This window comes from Myotis lucifugus, unplaced genomic scaffold (assembly GCF_000147115.1).
Source record: "Myotis lucifugus unplaced genomic scaffold, Myoluc2.0 scaffold_1, whole genome shotgun sequence".
In the NCBI taxonomy this organism is placed as follows: Eukaryota; Metazoa; Chordata; class Mammalia; order Chiroptera; family Vespertilionidae; genus Myotis; species Myotis lucifugus.
This window is the reverse complement of record NW_005871049.1, coordinates 12,549,552-12,575,866: the sequence shown is the minus strand read 5'-3', so window position 1 is coordinate 12,575,866 and position 26,315 is coordinate 12,549,552. Positions and strand designations below refer to the sequence as shown.

Below are 26,315 nucleotides of genomic sequence, written 5' to 3'. Positions count from 1 at the left end.
GGTTCTGTCATCTAAAACTATGTATTGGCATTATCTCTATAACAATATTGTACAGGGGGGTGAAATATACCCACTTGAAAATTCCTACAGGTTACTATGGAATTACTAATGGGAGAGGGCAGTTACAAAAGTCTTCAAGTGGTATTATTGTTGGATGAATTGTTGTGTTGATGTTAACTCATTTAGTCCTTAACATCATCTTCTGAACTAGGCAAGCTTAGCCCTATCTTACAAGGGAAGTAAAACTTAAAGATAGTAATAAAGAATTAGAAAGACCTGGGTGAAGGCCATGAGGGCACAGAGTGAGTGTGCACAGCTCCGTCAGTGACCCATAGTTGGTGGCCCTCTGTACTTTTAAGAGCTGAGGTGTGTTTACCTAGAGCACAGCATTTCAGATGCTTGTGAGCAGGTTCTGTTTCCTGGGAGATGTGTGCTCCTGTGGGTGCCTTTGTAGTGATGTCCCTGGAAAGGGGTCATCATTATGAGTAGTCATGACCGTGGCTCACGTGGGCAGCATGCCATCGCCGACACCATCCTCTGTAGGATCCGACTGGGGCTGGGTTAGTGGCCGATATATATTTATACCTGAGCAACTGAGACAGCTGCAGAACGGTAGTGAGAAGGTCTGAGAGCGCTACAGCCGTTCTAGGAAACCCACTTTCAGATAGTACTTCCTTCTATGCCAGCAACCACTGTGGAGAAGGAGCAGTTCTGAGGCTTTCTTCCCTCTTTTCTGTCTCTTTTCGGAGCCATGCTCGCTTCTGAATAGTTGGGAAATGAGGAACACATTCCAAGCACAAGTGGAGAGGCATGTAACGGAAAAGCACAGGCTTTGGAATTCAAATCTCAACTCCCTCACACTAGCTGCGTGACCTTGGGCAATGTATTTAATCTCCCCAAACCCCCAGTTCCTCATTTGTATAAGTGATGTTTATTACCTTGCAGGGTTGATTTGGGAATTATAAGATTGTGGATTTGCCTGGCATATAATGGACATACAACGAAAATTGCTTTGTGCTGATAACTTTGAGGAGAGCCTAAATTATTGGGGCCAGTCTGGGTAACAGTAGATTTGGTCCACAGGATTATCAGCCTGACCCTGGTTTGGATCTGGATCCCAGAGGGACTCCAGAGGAATTTCTGCCCTCATCCCCACCCCTTATCACCACCACCATTTTGCTTCAGATAAGGAAGTCAGAGCGTGTCCACCTTGACCCCATCCTCCATGCGAGGTATATGTCACAGGGACCTTCAGAGTCTCCAGCTTCCCAAGGGCACCAGACTAGGTTGCCTTTGGCACACACACTCTCTCTCTCTCTCTCTCTCTCTCTCTCTCTCTCTCTCTCTCTCACACACACACACACACACACACACACAGCTTTCTGCGATGAAGCAATGTGGGGACTCAGCAGGTAGCAGACCTCGATGGTACTTCACACAGACAGTTCTGAAAGAATCCTTGGTCCAACAACACTGAAAACAGAACTTTTACTGGGGAGGGCTAATAATGCTCATACAGATTCAACAAGACACTGTTTGAAGGTTAAAGTTTAAAAACTGAAATGGGGCCAGCTAACTTCCTCATTCTGAGTCATCAAATGTAGGCTAGACTTGGGCATCCCCCTTTGCTAGTAAGGAAGCTGGTTTAATTAACTGAAGGAAATTAACTCGGATGGTTTTGCAACATGAATCTGTTTCCAAAGAGGGGCTGGATTTTCCCTTCCTGTGAGCTGATGGTCATACAGCAGTTAATTCCGAGGCTGTGCTGGCACATTAGCCGTTGATGCCAACTGACAAATGTAATATTTTCCTGATTGAACTCAAAAGCCTTTCTCCTTGTTCCTGGAACAACTGAGAACAGAGTAATAAACTATCCAGAATGATTTTTGCAACATGGGAGTCGTTTGCATGTCTTTGTAATATGGAAGTCAAACACCTATTCTCAGTAAATATAAGCCTCCCAATTGACTTAAGGTAATTGAATGATTTTAGATTTATTGTGTATCTACTTTTCTCCTCAGCCACCGATTCTAAGCGGGCATAAAATCACATCAGAAAACCTGAGTTTTGATATTTGATTTGAGTTGGCTCATCTGAGTTCAAGCCAAACTGTGTAGAAATTGGGTTATCAATTCCAGACCCGGATCCCTTTGTCTGGGAAACCTCACAGTCTCCAGTGAGCTGCAGGTAATGTCTTTCTTCAGGTGACAATCTGGGGCAATTCTGAAAAGGACACGGAGAGAAGGATGCTTTTGACTCTGTTCCGGTTTGTTCCATTTCTCTTTTTAACTGATCTGTATACTATGTATAATTTTCTTTTCCCAATTAGTTTTGCATTTCCCTAATTTAGTTCCAGCTGTTTGTTGTGCTTCGGCGTGGTGCCGTTTGCTTAGGCGTTTTGCTGTGTCCTTTTATTCCCCTGCCCTGAGTTTAAAGGAGGTCTAAGCTCACGGTGTAGCTATATATCTGGAGAGACCTGCCACCTTTACAGGATTTACTGTGGTCATTTTCTTTCTTTTTTTTTTTCTTCCTACAATATGGTTCTTTGTGCATTAAAATCAAGGTTCCTGGGGCTGGAGGTAGGAGCAGGGCATGGAAGCCTGGCCACATTATAATGAATAATAATAATAACTGTTGTGAGCTCTTCCAGGCAGCCTGTGTCTTATTCATCTCTGTGTCCCCAGCTTCTTGCATGGGGCCTGGTGCACAAATGATGCTCAGTGAGTGTGTGTTGAATGAATGAACTGATTTTTGCAAATCCCTTTACAATTTATAAAGATATTCCACATAGCAACATGGGGTAACTGTTTTCGAGACCTCAACAAAACCATTTCCTCCCTCATTTCATTATGATTGTGAAATTGCTTTGGAATTTTGGAACATGGATACTTTTACTGTATGCCTTTCATGAAAAGCCAAAGTCTAAATGCCTTTTTCTTTTCTTTTTCTTTTTTTATTTAATGTGAGGGGCTGAGGAAGAGAGGGAGGGGAGGGAAGAGTTTGGTAACTGGATACATTTCTTGTAAAGAAATTTAAAATTTTCATTACCTCTGGATTATTTTTTCTTCACAACTGCAGGTTAGAGCTCTTTCCCTCCTCTTTGAGTAGGATGTGGGTGACTTTTAACGAAAACGAGAGGTATGTTTTAAAGGGAGAAGAGCTTAGGCAGCAAAGGACAGTCTTTGTGTTTGTTGTTATCACTTATGTTGTGACTTGGCGGATGCTCAAGGTTTTCTGCTTAACCAAATAGTCCACATGGCTTCCATGTCAGCCATAGCTGAGCTCCCCTTCCAGGGCACACCAGCCAGCCCCTTCTGTTGAGATGGGCTGAAGGATTCTGGCCCTTGCCTCACACTGCAGCGATGGCAGTGCTGACCCCACGGCCCCGGACTCTCATAGCCTCGGCACATCCACCTCTGGGAGAGACCCACCCAGGGGTCCCTAACCCAACAGCTTTTTTCTCCAGTGGCTTATTCTGTTGGCACTCATCACCTTAATGCTGACTTTTCCCCACAAAGTAGGAAAGTAATTGTGCTACTATTTTCCTGAAATCATTGGCACTTAGGACAAAGATGAACATCAGCAAAAGCAGACAAATTTAGCCATTTTTAAAATGAGAGAAGTCTTTGATTTTTACAGGGGAAGCAAGAGTCGTACTGAGGAGTCTAATCCAGAAAAAAATAATGAAGGGCCACATGTGGGTGAAATAAAATTCAGAAGAACTTCCAGGTAATGACAGAGCTAAGGCATGGCTTGCCCATGTCTACTCCACATGCTCCTTCCCCAAGGTACTGAGAGGTCTTTTCCCCTCTTGGTTCTTGAAAACATACAGTTTAGCGTGTTCATATGCATGTCCCATCTGTGTCTATGAAAGACAGAAAGAAAACCTTTAGTAAGGACTATGCTTCAAAATAGGACTTACATTGACTAATTCTATGCAGACGTCCCTGACTGAATGATAGTCCAAATTGCAATTTCGACTCCACGATGGTGCAGAAGTGATAACATTCAGTAGAAACTGTACTTTGAATATTGAATATTGATCTTTCCTGGGCTGACGATACCTGGTACGATGCTTTCTCGTGATGCTGGACAGTGGCAGCTGGATGATTTTGCCCAACTGTAGGCTAATGTAAGTGCTCCGAGCACATTAAGGTAGGCCAGGCTAAGCGATGATGTTCATCCAGAAGATCAGGTGTATTAACTGCATTTTTGGCTTATAATACTTTCAACTTAGAACAGGTTAATGGGGACATAACCCGATCGTAAGTCTGGGGGCATCTGTATTATCACAGTTTGTCAGAAAGCATATTGCTCATAGGTGGGACGCACCTTAATTCAGAAATACTCATTTTGGCCTTGGTGTGGAATGACCTTGGCTTGTTGCAGATTTATACTCTGCAGGTGTATTAGTTCCTAAGGCTTCCGTAACAAAGTACCACAGACTGGGCAGCTTAAAACACCAGAAATTGATTGTCTCACAGCCCTGGAGACTAGAAGTCCAAAATCAAGGTGACACCAAGGCCATGCTCCTCAGACTCTGCATGGAAGCCTTCCTCGCCTCTTCCTGAAGGTTCGCTGGAGTTCTTTGGCATCCTGGGCTTGCACCTGCATGACTCCACTTTCTGCCTCTGTCGTCACTTGGTGTTCTCCCTCTGTGTCTCCATGTCTTCACATGGCCGTCTTCTAAGAATGATGTCACTCATGTTAAGTTAGGAGCCCACTCTACTGCTGTATGACCTCATCTTAACTAATTACATCTGCAGTGACTCTACTTCCACATAAAGTCACATTCTGAGGTCCTGGGGGTAAGACTTCAACATGTCTTTTTTGTAGGAATGCAATTCAGTCCCATAACAGTAGCCACACCTTTGCTTCTGAGCCCTAAGAAAGTGTCCCTGTCCCTCTTTTATAATGGACCAACTCTACAGAACCTTTTTTCACTTCTCTCCTCAACCCTTGGTCTTTCCTCCTCAGCAGTGTTTTTCCCTTGGAGGTGAGGTCCTTGCATTGACATCAGTGAGAAAATGGAAATTATTGGAGCCAAACCTTGTTACACACACACACACACACACATACACACACACACACACACACTTCACATCTCAACATATCTCTTTCTCACATTTGTCTTTAGATCATTTTAGTATAGAGTTTCAGTTTTGCAAGATGAAGAGCATTCTGGAGATGGATGGTGTGGATGTGATTGTACTTAATACCCTTGAACTGTACACTGAAAATAGTTAAGATGGTAAATTTTGTCTTATGGGTCTTTTACCACAATTAGACATTTCCAACACAATTTTTCATCTTTCTTCCTTTCTTCCTTCCTTCCTTTTCTAGAGAAACCTTTGCTTTATCTCCTGACATTCAAGCTATGATGCCTTTTTTCCCTCCTGATTGACCATACAAGATTTCTTATACAGAAGAGTCACACCCAGTATCTCCATTCTTCACTATTTGCTTCTGTTACTGACCCAAAACCTGGCATTCGTTTGCAGCACAGTTCTAGAGCTTAGTTATCCAATAAAGTAGCCCCTAGTGGCATGTAGGTGTTTTAAATTTAATTAAAATTAATACAATTTAAACTTCAGTTCCTTGGAAGCACTAGCCACATTTCCAGCACTCAGTAGCCACATGCGGCTAGAGGCCCATGTGTTGGACAGTGTACATACAGAACACTTCCATCATCTCCGTGAGTCCTATTGGGCATGCAGCACTGTCCTTGAACAAGGATTCTCGAAGTCATAAGAATCACCGTGGAGGCTTGTTAAAACACAGACTCTGGGCCCCACCCTCAGAGTTCAGGAAATCTGGTGACTGGCTAAAGAGTGTGCATTTCTAACAAGTTCCCAGGTGATACTGATGCTGCTGGGTGTCCTAGAGGACCCCCGCTTATATCCCCAGTGAATTGCTCTGATACTGATCTAATGGTCTCAGTTCTCATTTCAAAGCTGCAACTGACACTGGGAATCTGACCACAAATTATTCTTCATTTTGTCCTGCTTTCTTGAAAGTGCTTTATTTTGATCTCTCACTGATACTCTTTCTTTGTCTCTGCTGACTTCTCTCATATAATTAACAGGACCCATCTCCAACTACATGCTCACTTTCTTAGGGAGTTGTTGCACTTCCATTGTTTAGGACACCTCATATGTACGTACAGAAGATGCTCAAATAAACATCCCCTTATTTCTAAAGTCCTATCTTCAGGTTGGCAGAATATACCACTGCTCTTGGACACGATGATGTTAAAAACTGAGCTGCTGAGTCTCCACCCTCTCCGGGCAAGGAGCTGATGCTTCCCAGATCTCTGATAATTGTTGCCATGAATTTCTTTAAATGATGGTGAGATGCTTGCATGAAAAGCTCCATAGAAATGACAAGTATTGTGTGTACCTGTTCATTAGATATTCATGCAGTTAGAGAAGTCACCACTGCAGTAGGCTGAGAGATTTCCTTAATGCCTTTCCTCCTGGTGACCAGCTGTTTTATAGACTTAATCTGCTTAATCCTGTCCATGAGGTATAGTAGGGAGTCACACATGAATATGCCCATTTTCAAAGTAAGAACTGAGGTACAGAAAAGTTTAAAAGAGTGACCAGTCACAAAACTGGCTATATTTCTTCCAGGAAACGCCAGCTCCAGCGCATGACTGCCATGCTGAGCCCCTAACTCCCATGCAAAGCCCCACTGTTAGAGAACACTCAGCTTCTGGGTTTCAAGCATAAAAAGAAATTGCTAAATGTGATTCAACTTGTACTCTGCATAATGTGTTTCTGTGACACTTCATAGTAATGAGATAATTACCATGGGTACAGTATTAGAGTATACATATTCTGATAAGTTGCAGCTGTAAGAAATCAGTAATGGACATTAATCATTCCATTTCATTCCTTATGAATCTCAGACTAGAAGTTAAGCTGCAGAGTTCCAACAAACCTAAAGGCGAATTTTATAGTCATCATTTCTGCCATTTAGATGAAGACTTTATGAATACAATAGACTCTCCCTAATTTAAACTAATGGGAGCAAACAGCTGCCTGAATTGAGAAAAATCTGAATTGAAGTCTAGTAGTAAATATATACTACATGCAATATATTTAAAAGTAACAACTGCAATTCAGAGTAGGCTATCAAACTGTTAGTAAATAAACATCCTGGGGGAACTACTTTAATTAATATATGAGAAGAATTCATAATACTTGTATCAATTGTTTATTTAAATTTGAGTCTCTTGAGTCCTTGAGTTCTTGAGATCTATTTCTGTCTTAAGTAGGTTGAGCATTCTCCTTATAATCTTCATTATACCTATTCTTTCACATGGTAAGCTCCTTATTTTTTGTACATAAGGTTAAATATCAGGTTGGCCCTTAGCCAAGTTACAGCTAAAGGCAAAATTAGCAGGAATTGAATTAACCGGGTTTTACGACACAATACATAGAAACAGCTATAGATAAAAACCTTGTTTATTCTTTCAAATTTAGAAATTAGTTACATATTTTTGAAAGGTAAGAGAAAACCTAAAATGCCAGTTGGTTTATCTTCCAACTATATCTATATGCACCTAGAGAGATCATACAACTCTAGGCCATTAGCTTTATAAGAGATTTTAGAAATTATTTTGTCCAGGTAAAAATGGAGGTAGAGAATAGTTGACTAACTTTCACAGTAGGCAAAGCTTGGTCAGGAGAGAAATCATTCCAGGACCCAGGGCTCCTGACTTTGAGCCTAGGATTAGGCCCACAACCATCGGCCTCTTCTAAGTCAAACATGCAGTAATGAATGCCCAGGAAAGGTGGGCAGCTCCTACTTGTAACCTGGTCCAGCACCTAATGCACAAGCTAGCACATTCAGGCTCTTCATGTACTTCAAGGCCATTTAATCAAAACCATTCATGGTGGAGATGGAGAAGAGCCATGCACCGTTCTATAAGTTAGTCAACTTGGCCAAATTGTAGTCACTGTTGGAATGGAAGCATCACTGTTGTCAGTGTCTGACAAGTGCTATGCATAACAAAGATATTTGCCCGTAGACACTTAACAAAATGAAAACGTGGAATAAACTCTGAATTTCTTTGAAAGAAGGGGTCTTGTGCATCTTTCACACCCTCTGCATCCTGCGTGGCACCTGACACCATGTAGACCGCCATAAAGTAAAAAATTCTCCTAAACAAACCACGTAGTTTACACAGTTGGGTTTATGTGTTTTTAAGAAACTTGTGATTACAATTTAGGTATGATTTTTCTTCCAAACTCACTAAAACCAAGAAACCTTTGCAGAAGACTGTAATGAACTCTTGCTCTCTGACTTCAAATGAGGATCTTAGTTACTCAGTGACGACCTGCCAAGTCCAGCTGTCCATCTGAGTTAATAGTGCCTTCCAGGGTGGTTTTGAAAGTGAGTCATTGATTTGAATCCAGAGTCCAAATAGAGACTCTGTTAGAGCTGGAACAAGCCTGGAGGTCGGGTAGCCCGGCCCCCTCATTTTATAATTGAGGAAACGGGGTCCAGAGAGGTTAAGTAACTGCTGCCCAATCACATCATTAAGTGTGTTTAGTTGCTGTGCTTTAGTGAGATGGGGACAACGCCACATGCATATTTTTGCTTTTCAAGTTCCTGACATTTTCTGTTGTGTACACTCAGGGTATTTTTAAATACTGATAAGCATGCGAACGCAAACCTTGTTTAGTCAAATCTGGCAGGGTGGGCTGTGCTCAGTGAAATCTATTACATTGCCTTGCTTGATGCCTTTATGTTCACTCTTTTTTTTTGATTTACGGTGTTTGATTGGACAAAGGGTAACAACATATTTATTGCAGTAAAAAATCCTCTTTTCTTTTACATAATTAAAAAAGATCCCTCTAAAGTCATTTACTTTCACAAATAAGTTTATCTTGAAACTGAGACCAAGGTGAAAAAAATTCTTTCCCAGGGGAGTTTTAGAGAGCCACAACCATGCAAAAATAGGCAGTTACAAGAAAATACTATGCAAACTTAACTATAGCATTATAATGGAAACTGCATAAATAATATCTGGATGGCTAGGTAAGAAAGATAAAACCACTGAAATACATGCTTCTGACTCTACATTGTTACAGTACATTTACAGTGCACCACAATTTGAACAAAACATTGGCAAACTCTGAACCTGTTCCTGGCAAAGTGATTTATTGCATGGGGCAGGGGCCATGGGGCCCGAGCAGGAAATCCTGACCATCATTCCTTGTGCTTCCTCTGAATTGTGTTACTGCCCTAGACTCTCTGCGTGTCTCTCTGAGGTGGATTATCCATGTAAAGTAACACATACTAAGCCTCAGGGAACAAATAGTCATTATTCAGAGCCTCCTAAATCATGACAGGCTCCTTCTGCCGGCTCGGAGTTTTGCTTAGAGTCATCTCCAACTACACATTTTTGCTGATAGTTAAGGGGTAAGTGTGAAGTGTATTTTGAATTTTGGATTAAAATTGAGAAACAAACACTTTTAAAAAATATATATTGTTGCCCTGGCTGGTGTGGGTCAAAAGGTTAGAGCCTCATCCCGAGCACCAAAGGGTCACTGGTTTGATTCCCAGTTAGGGCACATACCCAAGTTGCGGGGTGAGTATAGAAGGCAAGCAACTGGTGTTTCTCTCTCACATCGATGTTTTTTTTCTCTCCCTCTTTTCTCTCCTCTCTCTCCCCAACCTTCTCCCTCTCTCTTTAGAATCAATGAAAAACGTATCTTTGGGTGAGGATTAACAAAAAAATAAAAATTATATATAGTTAAGCTCTGGACCAAGTAGCAATTGTTGAGCTAACTTGCCTCAAGACCAAGTCTGTGTTGTATTGATTTATAAGTCAAGGATGGCTTTAGCCATTTGCTTAGTCAGCCATGCAGGAATGATAGTAGGTCATGTTATGGGCTGAATCGTGTCCTCCCCCAAAATGCCTGTGTTGAAGCCCTAACCCTCAGTACCTCAGACCATGACTATATTTGGAGGTAGGCCTTTTAAGAGGTGGTTAAGTTAAAATGAGGACACTGAGGTGGCCTTAATCTGATCTGACTGGTGTCCTTATAAAAAGAGAAAGTTTGGACACACATGAAGACACCAGGGATGCACCCACACCGAGGAAAAGCCATGTGAGGGCACAGAGAGGAGGCACCATCTGCAAGCCAAGGAGAGAAGCCTCAGGAGAAACCAGACATACAGACACCTTGGTCATGGGCTTCCAGCCTCCAGAACTGTGAGAAAATAAATGTCTATTGTTGTTTCAGCCACCCAGACTGTGGTGTTTTGTTATGGCCGCCAGAGCTGGCTAATACAGATCACCTCAAATATTTTACCTTTTGCAACCCATTTCTATCATTATCAAATCAGAAGTTAGCATTACAAGTGACCATTATGCCTGTCTCGCCTCCCAAAGCCTCCGGATAAATCCAAACTTCTTCACACGGCAGACACGCCCTTCAGGACCTATATAGCTCTCATATCTCAGCGCTTCCCCCTTGCACTCTGGCTCAAGCCAGGGGCATTCACCTAGAAGCCACACCTTCTTCCTCCTCTGGCGTCTTCACCTCAAGGTGAATACTGCAAGTCTCAGCTTACATACAGTCCCTGCAGGAGGCCTTACCTCATCTGGACTGTGGCATTCCTCTCCTTTGTGCTCCCACAGCACAGGCACCCTCATCAGAGCTCACCTGCTGCGTCCCCTCAGCTCCAAAGGCTCTTGAGGTCAGAGACTGAATCTGATTCACTGGTGCATCCTTGGTGCTTGGTATAGAACCGGGCGCACAGTTGATGTTCTGTTAGTTGGATCAAAGCATGAACACATTTGTGCAACATAGTCCTTCAAAAGAGTCATTGAGTGCCTCATCTCTGTAAGACACTGAGAGAGGACAGGGATACATTTCAACCAGATTAGTAGTTGTATTAGTCTTCTTGGGCTGCCATGACAAAGTCACAGACAGGGGAGTACGGTGAGGGGAGGCTTAAACAACAGAAGTGTGTCTACACACAGTTCTGGAGACTAGAAAGCCAAGGTCAAGGTGTCAGCAGGGTTGGTTTCTTCTGAGACTGTTGTCCTTGGCTTGCAGATGGCTGTCTTCTCCCTGTGTCTTCACATTGTGTTCCCTCTGTGTGTCTGTGTCCTGATCTCCTCTTCTTATAAGGACACTAGTCAGATTATATTAGGGCCCAACCCCTAATGACCTCATTTTGTTTTAATAACTTCTTTGAAGACCCTCTCTCCAAATAAAGTCACAAATAAAGTTACTGGGGATTAGAGCTTCAACATATGAGTTTGGAGAGGACACGATTAAGCCCACATTAGTCGTGAGCACTGGCTTCATCTTTAGCACCTTGAGGTACCCCTGGGGTGGCCGTAGACTACCACATTGCTGACTCCTTTGGAAAGTTATTTGCCATAAAGGTTCGGTGGTAAACATACATCGTCAGGAAAGGGGCATTTTGGAGTTGATTGTTGTTTTCAGGGGTGGGAGTGCACTGTTACATTAGGAATTCCACACCACCGAGAATAAAGTCCTAGAGGGCTAAAATAATGAAAACATTTCAGAATATATGGTGACTGCCAACACTAACATCCTCACTGGAAATTCCCGCTCTGAAATGGTCAGTATTTGGTTAACCTTCATAAATTCTGTGGTCACGTGTCCAGTTCCCACCCAGGATGAAAACATCATCACTGCTCCTGGACTGTCCAGACGGGAGAGCTCTGTGGGACACGGTCAAGTCCTGTCTTCTACGTTCTGGTTGGACAGAGAGGATTTAGCCTTCCTCTCCATAAAAGGCTGGGAAAGGGTCCACCCAGGCTCAGCCTTGGTCACTCCCTGTGCATAATTGAAATCGCTGCCCACAGAATTCAGGGTGAGGTTGTAGGGAAGAGGCTGTGTAAGTGACTCTGACTGTTGCTATAACAACAGTACCGTGGTCTAATTTCTTCTGAAAAATGAATTTCAGCTGGTAGGATGGAGCTGAGCAGCTTCTCCCCACAGATTAAAAGCTCTGCGACAGCCTCCCTAGCTCTTCTGTGTGTGGACGGAGTAAGCGGAGCCGGTTCAATCACATCCACATTCATCTGAATGTGAGAACGTGCCTGTCTGTGTGTGGTCATCTTCACCCACCGGTGATTCATCCTGGAGAGGAAAATCCTCTAGTTCTGCCTTTCCCCTATTTGTGAACAAAGTTACTGAAGACATGTGTAAATACGGCAGTCCCCCTGTTGGTGCAAGTCCCTTAGCTTCCAGCTTTGGGGTAAAAGCATGCTACTGTGGAATGGAGGTCTGGGAATCAGATACCTTCTAGAAAGATGCTATTCTATGTCCATATCCTATTTGCTCACTCACTAAGATGGTGTGTGTGTGTGTGTGTGTGTGTGTGTGTGTGTGTGTGAGTGAGAGAGAGAGAGAGAGAGAGAGAGAGAGAGAGAGAGAGAGGGAGAGAGAGAGAGAGAGGGAGAGAGGGAGAGAGGGGACTTCTTTTCCAGCAGGCAGCTCTTAGCTTTGCTTTATGCAAACTGCAACTCACAAGGAAGAGCAATGCCTGACCTCTTTGAAGGAAGCGAGAGGCTTTTTATAGACTAGGCCATCTTATTTCAATACTGTTGTTTGCCAAAGGGAGATAAACACGTGCTGGGATTTTATGCAAAAGCAGTGTCAGGTCTGGGCACTGGGCGCTCTGCCTCCCTGTGCGGGTGCAGGGCTTCCGGGCCATGGAGACGCTCCTGGAAGGGGCTGCCAACAGAAATGAGAATTTCTCGTTGAAAATCAGGGACGTTTTGAGTAAACAGTGAAATTAAAATATTCTTGATTCCTACCCAAGGGAGAGAAAAGTACTCAGCCTCCCTGAAGTGTCTCTCCCTCCCGCCTCCCTCCTCCCAGAAAATAAACAAATCGAAATCTGGAGCTTAGTTCCAACATGCCTGTTCTTTGGTGTGTGCGGTTGGTGTAAGTCTCCAGCTGTGAACGATGCAGATGAGATGTGATCTTCTCATTTGCCCTCTTCCTCCCTCTGGTTTTTCCCTCTTTCCTCACCCACCCCCTTCACCGTCATTTCTTTACAGCTCTAAATAAAATCCCATTAGGAATCTCGGGTTGTAATACAAGGTCGCGCTACAGGCGTGTTTGAATGGATAATGTATGCATGACTTTTAGTAAACGATATCAGGAGATATTCCTGAGGAAATTGTTTCTTCTTCTTAAAAATAAATAGAATGTAATATGTCTGTGTGCTTATGGAGATGAAAAGGCAGAGCAGCTCAGGGTTCAGATGTTGGCGTCTGAGGGCAACTGCGGAGCTCAGTGGAGCTGTTCCCACGGAGAGCTACCTGGCGCAGGGGGCTGCCGCCTCCTGAAACGTTCAAGGCTGCAGCTCTCGTCACGCCTCAAACACATGCTAAATCTGCACAGTAACATCCTCCCTCGTAGAGGAGCACGCCTTTCTGTGAATCAGGCAGATCTGACTCAAAGACATGAACACATCCTCCCAGACTGTCACGACGCAGGCGTGGAAATCACTTTTTCAGAATTTCTAAGCAAGGTTTGCTCACGTTTGATCAGGACAGGAGTCGGCAGGCACAGAACAGCAGAGTGGGTGAGAGCACGGAGTGAGAGGCAAGTGGGACTGAGGAGCGCTCTGCTCTGGGCTCTGGGACACACTCCTGTCCTCTCTGGTTATTGTGAGAATTAATCAAGGTAATACATGGAAAGCAGTTAGCCTGATGCCTGGTACATGGTAAGTCCTCAGCCAATTAGAATCTTAAATGACATGAATGTCCTGAAATATTTAGTAAGCAGTGAATCAGATCCTCTGATAAAAACTTAGAAGTGCAGCGCTTTCTACTGAACATTTTGTGAGATTTGAAAATCATATAGCCTTGGCATTTGCAGAAATAGCAGTCTCAGTTTTAATGAGTTCATAATTTGTTCAAACACTGATTTGAACTAACTGTGCAGAGCTCATGAAAAACTTTACAACTTGAGATATAAAGAGTCCACAGGATTCACATGACCGATGGTGAAAATACAATTTATTCATTCAGTTCAGAGAAAGCCACAGGCTTGTGCGAACATTTATGTTTTTGGAATTATGAAGATTTGAAGAGACCTTGGAACCCACCAGTTGTAAATGTCAGCAGCCTCAAATGCTCTGCTGATGTTTTAGGATCCATTCTCAATAGTTATTGTGCATTTAACTGGTGCTGATTACATGTTTAAAAGTAACTAAAGAATCAAAGCATACCTGAGATTTCAGCCATGCCCAAAAAGACTCAAAATGCTTTTAAAGGGGACCTTCCTCTGGTCCCCACAGCTGGAGTTGGGTGAGCATCCATGCTCCCAGCACTGAAGAGACTGACAGCCCTCTTGTATATTCCTGAGACTACTTGGGAATAGAGCTTTAAATCTGACTCTTAGCAAAAAGGAAAAGGATCATGGTCATTTCTAAGAATAACCTCAGAGTCCTCCAGAATATTCTGAAGGGTCCTGTTCCCCTGGGCTGGGGGCTCAACGGTGCCCCTGCATTTCCTTGGGCCTCTGAAGCTGAGGTTTCAGATGCCCATTAGGAGGAGAGGCCCCTGTTCAGATGATCCTTTCCTTCCTGGCGCATTACAGGGTGGAGATTTCTAACTGCTTGAGGCTGACAGACATCCCCTCCAGCGACCCAGATTGCCCACTGACCAGGTTCGGAGAATCTGTTTTCTGGGATGATCAAAAGTAGAGGTTTTAAACTCTTGGCTCTCAGGGAACTAGTGTGTGTGTGTGTGTGTGTGTGTGTGTGTGTGTGTGTGTGTCCACATGAATTTTATTGTGTAGTAAAGTTTGTTAGCAGTGTACAAAGCTGACAAGGGAGACCTCAGGAGCTGCGATAGGTTCCTACATTCTGTGTGTCGCTCTATCCTTCACATAGATCTCCTAAGACAAACATATTCAACTTTTGTCAGTACATGTGTGACACGGGTTCACTTTCTGGGTGGTCTTTGTTCTTGGGAATGAGTCCACCCCTCAGCACTAGCACACAGGCTATGGCACGCCCTCAGTTCATTGCATGAAAATGAAGGCAAGTGTATAATGTGGAAAGGGAAAATGTCTAGGATATTCCCTGCCCAGAGAAACCTAAAATACAAAAAAGTAAACATTGTCATGAAAAGTCTTGTAGACATCCAGCAAGCTTCTGCAGAATCCCAGGTCCTCTGAGGTTGGAAGCATCTCACCCCGAGGCTTGTTCCCTAGCCCTGTCTGTGAGCTGTCCCAGAATGTCACTGATGAACATTTTATATTGACATCGGGTTTGTGTGTGTACATGTGTGTGTACATGTGTGTGTGTGTTTTAATCAAACCAATACCTTCAGAATGTCATAACTTGAACAGGATTATTAATGTAGTTCAGAATTCCTAAAAACTGGGGATCCTGGACCAAATCTGATAAGTGTCTTTAGATACCTGTGCATTTCACCTGTGTCCCAATCTGGGCCCCACTCTGGGCTCCTATATCAGAAACTGTGGAAGTGAGACCAAGAAATCTGCATTTCTCACAGTAGCCCAGGTCACTTAAAGTTGGATAATCAGTGGTCCAGAAAATTGGACCACTTAATAACCCTCAAAATCCTTTCTAAGGGCTCTGAAATCTAGGAGACAACTCTGAAAATGCTCTGCACACTATTCATATTCTACTAATTAAAATATCTAATGAGTATTCCGGGTCACTCATCGAATGCCTTAACTAAGCAAGTCGAATTTGCCTATGTGTTCCTGTGTTAGTTATCTGCTGAAAGAGTGAGGAGAGAATAACCATATGAAAATCCATTCAGTGAGTCATCTTCTGGTTTGACCAGAGCAGATCAAAATGACAAAAATGTTCTTTTTGAGCCTCGAAATTAGTTATAGCATCTACAAACTGCTATTCCAGTTCATCTTTCAATATTAGGAAATACGTAGCTGTGCCTCTAATAGTTGGTGAAGGGAGTACTCACATTTTTGGTTGGGGGTGGGGTGCTTTGGTGGATGAAAACTTGAAGTTTTGTATGGAAGTTTAAAATTCAATTATGAAAATAGCCAGCATTTTGAGTTCATGTAAGTGTCAAAACGTGTGACCTTAGCAATGTCACGTCAGTTCTCTGGGTTTCAGTCTCAGCCTCCCTTCCACGATTCTCTTCATATGCTCTCCGTTGTTCTCATCATAGTTTCCCTGAATCCTTACTGTCCTCAAAAATACTAAGGAGGGGACAGTCCACAAGCCATTTCCAGCATAAATAAATGTTACGTTTTATCAGTTGCCACTAAAATACTATACAGGCCAACATTTTCAAGTGCCTGCTTTGAGGATTAATGACTTAAGCTCAGTGTGGTTACTTGAGAGGTCTTTTTAGGGTTCATCCATTCCTACCGTCCCATGAAGGAGAAGGAAAGCAGCTATCGGACAATGTGTATTAGGATGACTTGGGAGCACATGGAGGGTCCCCAAGATCAGGAGTTGTGGGGAGGGACCATCACGAGAGCCTACACTGAAGGTAATGTCTAAGCTGACTCATGGAAGACAAAGGAAGTTAGTCAGATGAAGAAGTTGGATAAGAGTATAGCATATGCAAAGGCTCAGAAGAGAGAGAATAAACACTGTATGTGCTGAGAGCTGCAGATAATTAAGTATAATGAAGGTTTAGAGTCGACTGGTGTTGGAGGGCCAGTTGGGGAAAGAGGGTCAGAGGTGATCACTAAGACAGGAAAGGTAAGCGGGGTCAAGTTGTGGAGGGCCTGTGTGCCAGACGTCCATGATGCTGAAGACATTGGACAGCTCCAAAGAGCTGCAGATGAGCAATGGGCTGGATCCGGCTCACATCTATTCAGAAAAGCACAGCCACGTCGCAGAGAATGGGTTGGAAGGCAGGCAGGCCTGGCGCAGGGAGACTACTCAGGAGCTGCTGCAGAAGTCAAGAGAGAAGTGATGATCTGAACTAAAGTAGTGTCATCGGGGGTGGAAGATGAGAATTTGAAATTGATTAATGATAAGAACAGACAGTTCTTGAGGTTTAATTGGGTGTGGGTGGTGGGGAGAGGGTGGAATCAAGGGTGGTTCCGGAAAACAGTCTGAGGGAGCATCAGACTGTTCGCATTGGAGTCAGTGCCGCAGAAGAAGGCACGGCTGTGTTTCATGGTCCTGGATGAGGGTGTAGTGTGGGCTGTGGAGTCAGACCAGGGTTACAAGGTAACACCTGTCTCTTAGAATCATCGGGAGTAGAAGACAAGGAATCTGATGGTTTACCCCGATATCTTCCATCCTAAAGTTGTCATTAATAGCAGTGTCATCATCTTTATTCCCAAGCTCCATGATCATGCCCAATTTCATGCAAAATCAGGACAAGGCATAAGAGTTGTGGGCTTTGGGGAGGGAAGGAAATTGTGTGTGTGTGTGTGTGTGTGTGTGTGTGTGTGTGTGTGTGTGTGTGTTTAACTTACTAGCACTGCTAAAAGTCGAAAGAAAGAAAGAATATCTTTTTTGTGGACATACTGACCCCAAAGACCCTGAGAATCTCAGGGAATAGGGTTCCTCTATGTCAGCAGGGGCTGTAATCTTAGCCCTGTTCCTCCTTGTTATGGGTGTCATCCGCCCTCCCCATCCCACCTCCTCCAAAGCTCTGCCCCTTTCCCTGTAGAGCCAGCAGGACCCGCACATGACCAACCCCAAAGGTTTGCTGTGAAAACTAAATATGGTCCTTTGTGAAAGGGCTGTATAACCCCAAAGGCACAACTATTCTTGTTACTACTGGTCTGGGTATCATCTCTCTCTCTCTCTCTCTCTCTCTCTCTCTCTCTCTCTCTCATCTCCTACATACACACACCCCACAGTTTCACAGAAACTCACACCATTGAGCTACAGCACGTAGACCAGAGACTGGTGCTGGAGCCAGTGTGAAGCAGGAGTAGTTTCCTTCAGAGTCACTGACAGGTGATAGTGGCCCATAGTGTCACTGGCCTGGGGTGAACAGTGTGCTTCAGCTCCTGGCACCACAGCGTCCCTTAATGGGAGAAAACACTTATAATAATAGTAACCCAGGAGCAAGGAAGCTGATGCTCAATAAAAAGTTCCTGTGATTTTTCCATGGGGGCACGAATCATAGCATTGGAAGGCAGAAGAGCCAGGGACTCCCTAAGACAAGGCTGTTTGGGATGAGACTGAGACCTGGGTCCTGGACAGGTGGGGAAGTCACAAGGACATTTCCTCTTGTAGTCAGCCTCTCTCTCTCTCTCTCTCTCTCTCTCTCTCTCTCTCTTTTAAATTGATTTCAGAATGGAAGGGAGAGGGAGAGAGATAGAAACATCAATGAAACATCAATGATGAGAGAGAATCATTGGTCGGTTGCCTCCTACACCCCCCCTACTGGGGATCGAGCCCACAACCCAGGCATGTGCCCTTGACCAGAATTGAACCCAGGACCCTTCAGTCCACAGGCCGACGCTCTATCCACTGAGCCAAACCAGCTAGGGCTAGTCAGCCATTCTCATGCTCACTGAGCAGAGTGCTTGTGAGTTCCTCAGTCTTCCCAAGCACACTTGGGAAAGGTTCTATCCCTTCCTGCCCACTCTCCTTCTCCCTCCCTGGAGGCATGAGGAGAGAATCAGACTCTCAGACCACCTTTCCATATAGCAGCGGGTGCTGAGACAGTGGGGATGCTATTTGGGACACAACTAAACAAAATATAAAAACCACAACATAGCTTCAGTGTCTTCAGTGGTGTCTTTTTTATATTCCTAAATGCTGACACATGAAGTATATGTCAAGATTTGGGTTAAAGGGGCCAGCAGGAGAGAACTTGAGGCCCTCAAGGACAAAGAAATTCTTAGCATCCACTCAGGTTGAATGCTGGAAATCTATTTGATTTGAACCTCAACAACCTGGAGCTGTTTTACAATCTAGGACACGAATGCATTAGCACTTGGACGTGGGCTTGAATTGCAAATTTGATTTTTGTTGTTCACATTTTAAAAGGTTCACCAGATGCTTGGAAAACATTAGGGTTTTGCGGGCTGGCGAACAGAAATACTGTCATTCTACCTATCTGTGTCTTAGAGATCTGGAAAGTAATCTCTCCCAGTTGCAGTTGTGGCTATTAGTATCAGTGAATTTTAAAAATAATAATAGCTAATGTTTAATGGGTGCTTACTGGACTCCAGGCACGAAGCTAAGTGCTTTCCATATTATTTCATTTAAGTTCAGTCTCAGGGTAACTCTATGAGCTACAAATTACTCACCCATTTTGCAGATAAGGAAACCAAGGCTTAGGAGAGGTTCCATGTTGTCCAGGATTCATTCATTCAACGTGTGTTTACCAAGTGTCTACTGTGAGCTGCTGGGGACTCAGTAGTGAACAAAACAGAGAAATTCCTACCCTCATATAACTCAGTATCTAATAGTGGGTATCACAGCTAACACTTATAAAGTTCCAGGGCACAGGTATATATTTTAACTCTTAAGTAAGGGCCATGGGTTTGAATCCAGGCATTCTGACTCCAGGGCTGGTGCTCCTGTGTCTGTGTTACTGCCCTTCACGGCTTCACCCAGATAGGCCCGCTGTGCTGGTAAAAGGTGAAACTTGTGATTCCCAACCAGACCTGCCCTTGTCCATGGTCTTGGCTGCCACTGCTCTACTGAGGAACAAACAGTGTTTGTCTTTATTTTTCTCCATCCTGCCCCATCCACTCTGTGACCCTACAACAGAATGGTGGGCCCTGACTTTCTAAAGTAAAGTCAGGTTCATCTTTAAGACAAGAGTTTATTTATTTTAAGGCGAACATCGCTTCAGGAGGTGCCCAGGGCCCCGCATTGTTTCCTTCAGGCCCTGAGACTGTGATATTTGAACTTGCCGCTCTGTGTTGGAGCTACATTCCAGTATCTGCCATACCGATGTTCAGAACCACAGTGTCCTGGTTTGTTCAATACATCACGTCATTTTATAACAGTGTCTACCTAATGCAAAGGCTTGAACCAGTATCTTCTTTGAAGTTAAATTCCAGTGCGTCCCATTTGGGCTTTGTTTTTAGCAATTCAGGGGCTTTTACTAAGTGAGCGCAGACAGTGTTTGGTGTTGTGATTAAAAATATAGGAGTTAGGAACAAGGGCTAGACTGGATTTTCACCCAAGGACCTTTTCTGTTTGCTTTTAACATGGATTTCTCTACTTATGGGGGAATAGCAATAAAGTGGCACTTCTTAGAATCCCTACATCGTCTCCGGATGGGTTTTATTTCACACGGGGCTCCTCTGGAGCCTGGTCAGTTCCACGTGTGCATGCCTAGTGCAGGGTCAGAGGGAATCCTGCTCCTCTCTTCCCTGGAGGACTGCTCGTCCTGCCCTCCCCATGCGTTCTGCCTTCTACCCTCAACTCTGTGAAGTTACGAAAACCCAGCTAACCCCATCTACTCTTCCTTTTGTCACCCATTGAGCATTTGTCCAGTACTTACTTTCTGCCAAATGCTTTTACCAGAAATCCTACACACTTACCTTTTTCTGGCAGAAAGGAAGGGGGCAGACAGATGAATTAGGTTTATGACTTATAAATTCATAGAATTAGCAAGGCTTTCTTAATTTGACTTAAATGAGTCCAGTTAAGTAAGCACAACACACTCCAAAGTATGAGATCCCATTCTTGGGGATGCAGAATCTCAAAGCCAGGCATTCCTTATGGTCAATGGGACAGCCTTCCTGCTCTGATTTAAGCTCACCTCTTTTAGCCTCTATGAATTGCACAACAGAATCATTCACTCAATTTGCCATTATTTGTTAACCACTGCACTGAACTTGAACACAAGGTGCAGCCCCACCAGACACCGTGATCAAGTCAGCTGCAGTCCCACCTTACCGGAGCTCACTAAACAGACACTTACATAATTGCCCCAAAGTATAGTAGGACCTATGATGGGGAAGTAGAGATTGCTTGGAAAGACTTACTCCAGCATATCCAACCAAGTATAAGTGAGTCAAAGAAGACCATGGGGAATGGATATAGGAGAAGATTTCTTAGAGTAAGTGAAGTCTAAAATACAACCAGAAAGGTGAGCAGCTGGTATCCTGGTGGGGAAGGGAGGGTGGAGGGGAAGCAGTATATTCCAAGAAAACAAAATGTCCAAAGTCCTGGAAGCAGAGCAAAGCTTGGCACACTTAAGAAACTGAAGTTTCAGGAGAATTTATAGAAAATGTCCGGAAGGTGATGGGGGGGAGGTGATGCTAAGCTGAGAAGGAAGAAGATGAGCCTGGAATGATTACCAAAAGAGCCAGGTGAAGTAGGTTCAGTTTGGGTTTTAATCTAAAGACAATGGAAATCACTACAAGGTTATAAGCAAGAAGGGCGATATGTTTTGTTTTGTTTTGTTTGTTGTTTTTTCTTTTTTGGTTTTGTTGAAAAATGTGGCAGTGCAGTGAATAAATTGATAGAAAGCAAAGCAATGCATAAAAGAATAGGTGAAAGAGTAAATGGATGGATGAACGAAGCCAAGACATGGAGATCAGTTAGGAGACTGTTGCGACAGTCTAGCAAGAGATAATGGTATCCTGGCCAAGGATAGTAGCAGTGAGGTTGGAGGTGAGTCGGTGTATTAGAGTAATAGTTTGGATGCAGAATCCATAGGACCTGGTGATTGGTGATGTGAGGTGTTTCAAGAAGAATGCTCACGTTTCTGATTTGGGTAACTGAGTAGTACTGAGATAGGAACATGGGTGAGGACCAGGTTTGAGTAGGAAAAGATAATCAGCTCAGTGTTGAGACATGTTGAGTTGTAGATGCCCGAGAAGCATCTGGTAAGAAAGCATTGGAGTTAGTGGAGCTCAGCAGAGAAAGGAGGGCTGGGTATGTTGTTATGAGGTCACTAGCCTAGAGAAGTTAGTTGAAGCTGTTGTGATGGGTGAAATCATCTAGGCTAGGGTGTAGAATGGGTAGGGGGAAAAAAAGCTTAAGATCAAACAATGGAGAATTCTATCATTTAAGGGAAAGAAAGAAGAATACATAGGGAGCTGAGGAAGAGCAGGTGGTGAGACAGGAGGAAATCCAAGAAAGCATGAGAGCATGGAAACCAAAGGAGGGATGCACTTAGGCAGAGTGGGCTACTGCATCACCAGGTGCTGGGAGGTCTTGTAAAATAAGAACTCAGAGAAAGTTTGGGGTTATGTTAACCGTTCATCTTCATTTATACGCTCTTTAGTAAATGTGTTAAATTTTCTCTTCTTAGAGGCTTCTTATTGTTCTTTAAAAATATTGTTTATTTAATTCCTTAATGTTCTCAATGAAGAGATGACACAAATTTAAGATAAGTGTTAACATCTTCCTCAAGTATAGTACATTTTGGTCCAAGTGTCACATTTAGCATTCAGTTGAAAATAGTAATAGATGATTCTCACTCTCCAATCTTTAGTTTGTTTTCTGTCTCTTAGCTTTGTGGGCTCTGCATCTTAGAAGTTAGTGGACAGCAATACATTTCACCACACTGAAAGAGTAAACTATGAGCTGGAGATTTAATCATTCTCTTTCCTATTTCTTTTCCAGCTCCAAGAGACTGTGAAAAGGAAGTTGGAAGGAGCCCGATCACCACTTAATGGAGACCAGCAGAATGGTGCTTGCGATGGGAGTTTTTCTCCAACCAGCAAGCGAATACGAAAGGACATTCCCACCGGGATGGAAGCCATCAACAGTTTGCCCAACAACATGCCACTGCCTTCAGCTTCTCCTCTGCACCAACTTGACCTGAAGCCTTCTTTGCCCTTGCAAAATAGCGGGACTCACACTCCTGGGCTCCTAGAAGACCTAAGTAAGAATGGCAGACTCCCGGAGATTAAACTTCAGCCTGTTAATGGTTGTAGTGACCTGGAAGATAGCTTCGCCATCTTGCAGAACAAGGACCTCAAACAAGAACCTCTAGACGACCCTACTTGCATAGACACATCAGAAACATCTCTTTCAAATCAGAACAAGCTGTTCTCAGATATTAACCTGAATGACCAGGAGTGGCAAGAATTAATCGATGAGCTGGCCAACACGGTTCCTGAGGATGACATACAGGACCTGTTCAATGAAGACTTTGAAGAGAAGAAGGAGCCAGAATTCTCGCAGCCAGCGACAGAGACCCCTCTCTCCCAGGAAAGTGTGAGCGTGAAGAGCGACCCCTCCCACTCTCCTTTTACACATATCTCCATGGGATCTCCCCAGACAAGGCCTTCTTCTTCCGGTCCTCCCTTTTCCACCGTCTCCACGGCCACCAGTTTACCTTCTGTTGCCAACACTCCTGCAGCTCCGAACCCCGCCAGCTCCCCAGCAAACTGTGCGGTCCAGTCCCCGCCAACTCCAAACCCAGCCCACACCCCGGGCCAAGCTCCACCTCGGCCTGGCAATGGTTATCTCCTCAATCCGACAGCAGTGCCGGTAGCTGGCTCGGGGTCAGGCCCGGGGACTGTGCCCAGCTCTGACATGTCTCCAGCGGAGCAGCTCAAACAGATGGCAGCGCAGCAACAGCAGAGGGCCAAGCTCATGCAGCAGCAGCAGCAGCAGCAGCAGCACCCAAACCAGACTTCCAGCTGGTCCCCGTTAGGGCCTCCATCCAGTCCATACGGCGCAGCTTTCACTGCAGAAAAACCAAATAGCCCCATGATGTACCCCCAAGCCTTTAACAACCAAAACCCCATAGTGCCTCCGATGGCAAACAACCTGCAGAAGACGACAATGAATAACTACCTCCCGCAGAATCACATGAACATGATCAATCAGCAGCCAAATAACTTGGGTACAAACTCCTTAAACAAACAGCACAACATTCTCTCTTACGGCAACACTAAGCCTTTGACCCATTTCAATGCGGACTTGAGTCAGAGAATGACGCCACCCATGGCCAATCCCAACAAAAGCCCCCTGATGCCCTACATCCAGCAGCAGCCGCCGCAGCAGCAGCAGCAGCCGCAGCTCCAGGCTCCCAGGGCGCACCTGAGTGAGGACCAGAAACGCATGCTTCTCATGAAGCAGAAAGGAGTGATGAACCAGCCCCTGGCGTACGCGGCACTGCCGTCCCACGGTCAGGTAGGTGGGAAAGTGATGCCCCCCTTGCGCCGTGCTGGTTGTGCATTTCAGACTGTCCACGTGTGATTCTTTGGCACCAGCAGGTTTAATTGCCTGTGGAAATGCGTCCTACACATCCTCATGGGGTTGTCAGGTTTGGGTTTGGGGTTTTTTTCCTTCCTTTTCTCTAAGAGATGGAAAAGGTTAGCCCGATTAACTTGCCTGTAGTTGAATGCCTGGGAATCAAACTTCTTTGATTCCCAGTGGCAGATAAGAAGTGAAAAATTACGTAAGGTCCTCACTCTGAGGGAGGCAGTGCTGTAGCAGTCCCAGGGCCAGAGCTGGTCTTCTTATCTCCCGGGTCGTTCAGTCCTACACTCGGCCTTGAGAAGGCCAGAGCCTTTGGGGATCTCTGCAACACTTTGATGAAGCCCTCAACAGCCTTTGCCTAGCTTTCAGAGTTGTGAATCCTGGACATTTGGGTTCTTGATGTTCAAATCTGAGAGAGTTTACTGTATTTTCAGAGTGACCTGCAGGATAGATTTTTATAGGATTTGTCGCTGAACTAAGGCAATTAGAAGCTGCTTCAAGCTCGCCAGTTTATTCAGCTCTAATTCAGGGAAATTCAGTGGTGCCTGTACCTTAGTATCCAAACAAACTCCTCTCTCCCACTTCCCGGCTTCCTGGTTTGGACAGCAGGGAATAGATCCATGGAAAAATGAGTGTCAGCCAATGGGGAGTGAGTACTCATTGATAAGCATTCACCTCCTCATCCTGACCACTGTGGCAACAGGCAAAGCTCCTTCAATGTACCACTTCCTCTACCTTTAAGGAGAGGAGAGTGGGGAAGTGCATTGTTCTACTGCCCTTCTCCATACAGGGGTGAGTGAATTCATGAGCCGCCACTGTACTGCCTACTGCTGTTTTGTGCCCTAGTCCTTGCAGGATGCCAACGTTTGCATTGCAGTTGGAGGTTTTGCAGAAAAGTCTTTGCTTTAGGGGCGTGTGCATACAGGTTCTAACTAGTGCTCAGATATGTATCCACAGTTGGATGCATCAGAAGTAATGCAGGCAGCTCTTGCATCACTAGGCAACTGCTTGCATCTTCTATCTCCTGGTGTGACCCCCTCCCGCCTCATATCCACCCAACCCCCCTGAACTTGATGGAGGCCACAGAGCTGGCAGTGGTGCTGGCCTGCAGAGACAGGCCTGAGCTCTGTGGCTTGGTTCCTGTCCTTCACAGCCTTCCAATCCCAAAACCTCACAGTGGTTTCTTGTCTGCACATGCCGGCCGGCTCTAAAGAAATTCTGTCTGGAGAAATAAAAATGTAGCTTGGTTTACGTCAACTGCAATCAGTCGCGGGTAGGAAAGCATCATTGATATGTGAACTTTTATGTATTATTTTTATATATATATATATATATATATATACACACACATACACACACACACACACACACACACCATTGGAAAGGTGTGACATTTTATACACTTCAGAATTAAGTTCTGAAGCAGGCAAAAATATAGGCAGTTCACAGGAATATTTGTTGTAGCCCAGGCGTATCCGAGGTTTATGAGATCACAAGCTGTCAGAATGGTCTCATCTTCATCTTAATGCAAATTGTGCCTCTACATCTGCCAGCTACAGTAAAATATCTCCTCCGAGCCAGACCAAAGATGATTAATTCTCATTCCCAGGCTCTGCAGACATGTGAGTGCAGTGTGAGCCCATCCTCACCACCACCACCACCACCACCACCACCACCCCACCCCCCCCCCAACTGAATGTCTTTTGAAATTTGCTAACTTGGGGTGAAGTTTTTGTCTTTGCTGGGACATGAATTTTAAAGGTGCTTATTTCAGGTCCTTATGCTTGCCTCACTATGAGTAACTGAGGCCTTAAGCTACAGAGCTCATGTTTGGAAAGAGCTCAGTCAGGTGAAGAAATGAAGGTGATGGTTTTCTGGACTAAATCTATGGGCTTGTCCTCTGGTCCTTCCATCTCACGAGGTACTTTCAGGGTGGACAGGATCTGCATTCTTGAGGCCTCATTAGAATAATCATTTCTTAACCTCATACAGAGCCATCAAGCAAAAGCAGGCTTTTTAATGAAATATTAACTCACCACTGTTTGAAACAAGCTTCAAAATACACATATAAACATGTGAATATCCTTCTGCAAACATACCAGTTATTTCATGCTTTTATCTGATTGTGGAGCAGTATTTACATAGCTCTCAGAATCGTTAATTTGCACTCTATGCGAGTACATGGCACAAAGACGTGC

General features: G+C 44.3%; 1 protein-coding gene across 1 annotated transcript in view; it reads left to right on the top strand.

The window, feature by feature from the left end:
* Window positions 1–26,315, top strand: part of MAML3 (mastermind like transcriptional coactivator 3) — a 379,162-nt gene that overhangs the window by 203,247 nt on the left and 149,600 nt on the right. The window contains 1 exon segment of the mRNA XM_006081704.3: window positions 22,528–24,048. Within this exon segment, the coding sequence (XP_006081766.1) occupies window positions 22,528–24,048 (1,521 nt within the window).